This window comes from Pyxicephalus adspersus, chromosome 2, assembly GCF_032062135.1.
Source record: "Pyxicephalus adspersus chromosome 2, UCB_Pads_2.0, whole genome shotgun sequence".
Classification (NCBI taxonomy): Eukaryota; Metazoa; Chordata; class Amphibia; order Anura; family Pyxicephalidae; genus Pyxicephalus; species Pyxicephalus adspersus.
This window is the reverse complement of record NC_092859.1, coordinates 73,270,826-73,274,054: the sequence shown is the minus strand read 5'-3', so window position 1 is coordinate 73,274,054 and position 3,229 is coordinate 73,270,826. Positions and strand designations below refer to the sequence as shown.

General features: G+C 44.0%; 1 protein-coding gene across 2 annotated transcripts in view; it reads right to left on the bottom strand.

Annotated features, from left to right (window-relative positions):
• SIMC1 (SUMO interacting motifs containing 1) overlaps nucleotides 1-1,549 on the bottom strand; it is a 23,015-nt gene extending 21,466 nt beyond the window's left edge. For both annotated transcript variants that reach the window (XM_072400991.1, XM_072400992.1), the window contains exon 1: nucleotides 1,363-1,549. In XM_072400991.1, coding sequence (XP_072257092.1) covers nucleotides 1,363-1,434 — 72 coding nt within the window. In that variant the 5' untranslated portion in view covers nucleotides 1,435-1,549. The remainder of the gene's footprint in view (nucleotides 1-1,362) is intronic.
• Between the last annotated feature and the right edge of the window lie 1,680 nt (nucleotides 1,550-3,229).

Here is a 3,229-nt window from a genome sequence, read left to right as displayed (position 1 = left end):
TATATAGTTTGCTTTCTAATGAAATATATTGGAGTGTATGGCTAACTGAATTTAAGGAGGCTATGTCTAGCTTTTGCATGAGACAGTAACACTTTCTGGAGACAGAAAGCCACAACAGGTTCACAGCCAGTGCTGCCGATCTGTGCACAGGGATAGAAGGTAATACTCCCACCAGGCCAATGAATAAAATTACCAACATAGCCTGTTGCTATGGTATGCATACACATTTCTTACCATGTTTACACATTTTTGTTGCCTTCTATAGAAAAGGGAAAAAAACAACTTAGATATCTAACAAGCCAGCAGATAACTGAGCATGTAAGAGAGCCGTATATAAATCTCCTGCTACGGTTTATAAAGGTTAAATGATTTGTGTTAAATAACCTGTCTCCCCCCCAACATGCTCAATAACATACCTGTCCTCAGGTGCACAATGATTACTGAGCTCTCCCGGGAGGGGCTGCACCCTACTGAATTGTATGACAATAATGAAAGAAAGGACCCCTACAACCTGTCACAGTGCACAAACAAAGCCATGGAGAATAAGATTTATATATAACCTCACTATTGCGTCACAGCGAGTCTAAATAGTAAGCAAAATACACAAAAGCCTGCAACAATGCAGCTAAATGTTGTAGTAAAATATCAAAACATTCTCAAGTCTGTAACCATTCATAAAATGATCTCTGGAGGTTTTTTTTCTGCTATTAGCAAATGAAAGCTGGCTTATCATATGACAAGAATGGCAATGGTTAGGCTTTGCCGGACGGAAAATATAAACAACAGCATGGCCATTCAGCCTTCAATGGCAGAGATTATTTGGCCTGGAAATACTTTAGATTAGCTCTGCTATTCTTAACCAGAGTTCCATGGAGTCCAAGGCTTCCCGAAATCCCAAAGTGCTGCCAAATATTAAGCCCAAAGCAAAGGGTTCCTTAACCCTACCCTGTCCTTCCAGGCATCCTGACCCCCAGTGCCTAACCCTCCAGGTAGTAATATAATATAATGTCAGAGGGGGGCAGTGCTGGGATCTATAGCAGAGAATGCAGAAACGAAACTGAAAGCAGCCATTAGGATCAGTATGGAGGCCAATGAGGGGCATCTCCCCACCCCTGTCAGTGTGTGAGGGCTTAGAATTGCCCTTGTTCCGGGTAGTAACATACAACACCAGCTATAACAATACTTTCAGTACCTCGGTTCTCAGGGGTAATAACTTTCTGACCCCACTCACTGCCCCGCACCTTATATTCTGCTCCTCCCTCCCCGCACCGGGACAGTCCATTCACTGCGTCTATGGGGGAGGGGGTGAGGAGCAGAATGACCCCGACGAGACCCTGGCCCCGGCTCCTCTGAGGTACTCACAGAGCCCCAACTTTCCGACAGAAGCCCCGCCGGCGCCTCTTCTTCGTCCGATATAACGATGGTGTCTTCCATATTATACAGGACGGTAACTACACGGCGCTCCACTAACTACTTAGAGGCGTCGCCATCATACCGAGCGCCTCCCGTACACCGCAATGCTTACAAGTCCGCCGCTCCTCATCGCGCACTTTTTATATGGGGCGCGCCACAGCCACGCCCCGAGCTGATTGGAGGAGCGCTCTGTTCGCTAGACCACGCCCATTTACTACGAACTACTCATTCATAATAAAACCCGCTTGTCAGCACTGGTCAGTGCCAGGGGATGGTGCACAGGTAGCACCGGCATTCCGCCCCCTCCACTGCACCACCTACTGTATTACCAAGTCCGACCTACCTGTTTCCCCGCCAGCCAAACATGCCCTGGGCCCGTCCCTGTCAGACTCCTCTGTCTCTCCTGTCACACTTCTAAACACAGCAATTCTCCCCGGAGCCTTCTCACCCCGCCAGACTTTCCGCTTCCTAGCATGTTACCCGCCTCAGGCTCCTCCATTGCCGGGCAACCATCTATCTGTCCCAGACCCCTCCTCCTGTCAGGCCCTCCCCTGCCTTGCTAGACTCCTCCCCCACCTTGTTTGACTCCTCCTCCGCTGAGCAGTTCAGAGCCTTCTCATCCTGTCACTGGTAAAGTGGAACTTAAGTAAAAAAAAAAAAAAAAAAGTCATGGATCCCTTAACAAACCCAGCCCAGTAGGTCCCTCATCATTCCAAATTTCTTCTTTCCAGCCTGGACTGGACGCTGGGCAGAGTCATCTTCTTCCTCTTCTTCTCCTTACATTACCCAGTCTTGCACTGTACAGATATGGTGATACACCTTCCTGTTCATATAAAAAAAAAGTACCATGCTCACTGCACATGTGTGAGATTGACACCCTTATTTATTTAACATTTCATGAAAGCCCCTTATGCACAGATCTCCTGAAATACGTGACCTAAATGTCCTAGGAGGCTGCGGCTTTCAACTTTAAATTAAAAAAAAGTATTAAAAAATAGAAACCCACCCTTTTATATGATATATAAAACTTGGTGACTGGTTTTCTCTAAGTGTCCAGACGTGTAACTTCTTGGGTTGTAATCAATGTCTGTATAGTTAGCCAATTTATAATCACTCAGAGCTGACTTAGCTGGATATCCATCCATGGGGGAAACAAATGTCAATGACGTTTTAGGAAAAGCTGTTGTTAAATTGTACAAATCAGGATAAGGATATAAAAATATTCAGAGTTTTAAAAATATCTGTCACAGCCATAAACACTTTGTTTACCCCTTCCATTGTGTGCTACTTCCCCTTCACCTCTTAGATTGTAAGCTCTTCTGGGCAGTGTCTTCCTGTGTCATTGTATCTGTCTGCCATTTGCTACCTCTGTTTAATGTACAGCTCTGTGTAATATACAATATTACAATTAAAGACAACAATTGTTCAGTCTGAACATTCATGTGTTCAGGAGGAGATCTTGGCACATGAATGGAGTTAAAATGAACAATGAAATTTGAATTATTAGATTATTAGGCAAAAAGATTATTATAAATATATTTATTACACTTATTTTCAGACTGGAACAGACCTAAAAAGCACATAATCAATATTTGAAGATGCTGGAGGAATTAATCCGCTTGATTTATCTTCAATATAGAGAAAAGTGCAGGGTCGTCTGCAGACACCTGTAAAGTTCGTCTGGCTCCATTATGATATTTACCATTCCCTGAATATATGGCAGTGAACACTTCAAATGTTTTTATAAAAATAGGATTTATCATGCAAGTTTGGAATCTTAACTTTGATTGAGGTGATAAAGCATGTGGGCATTGTG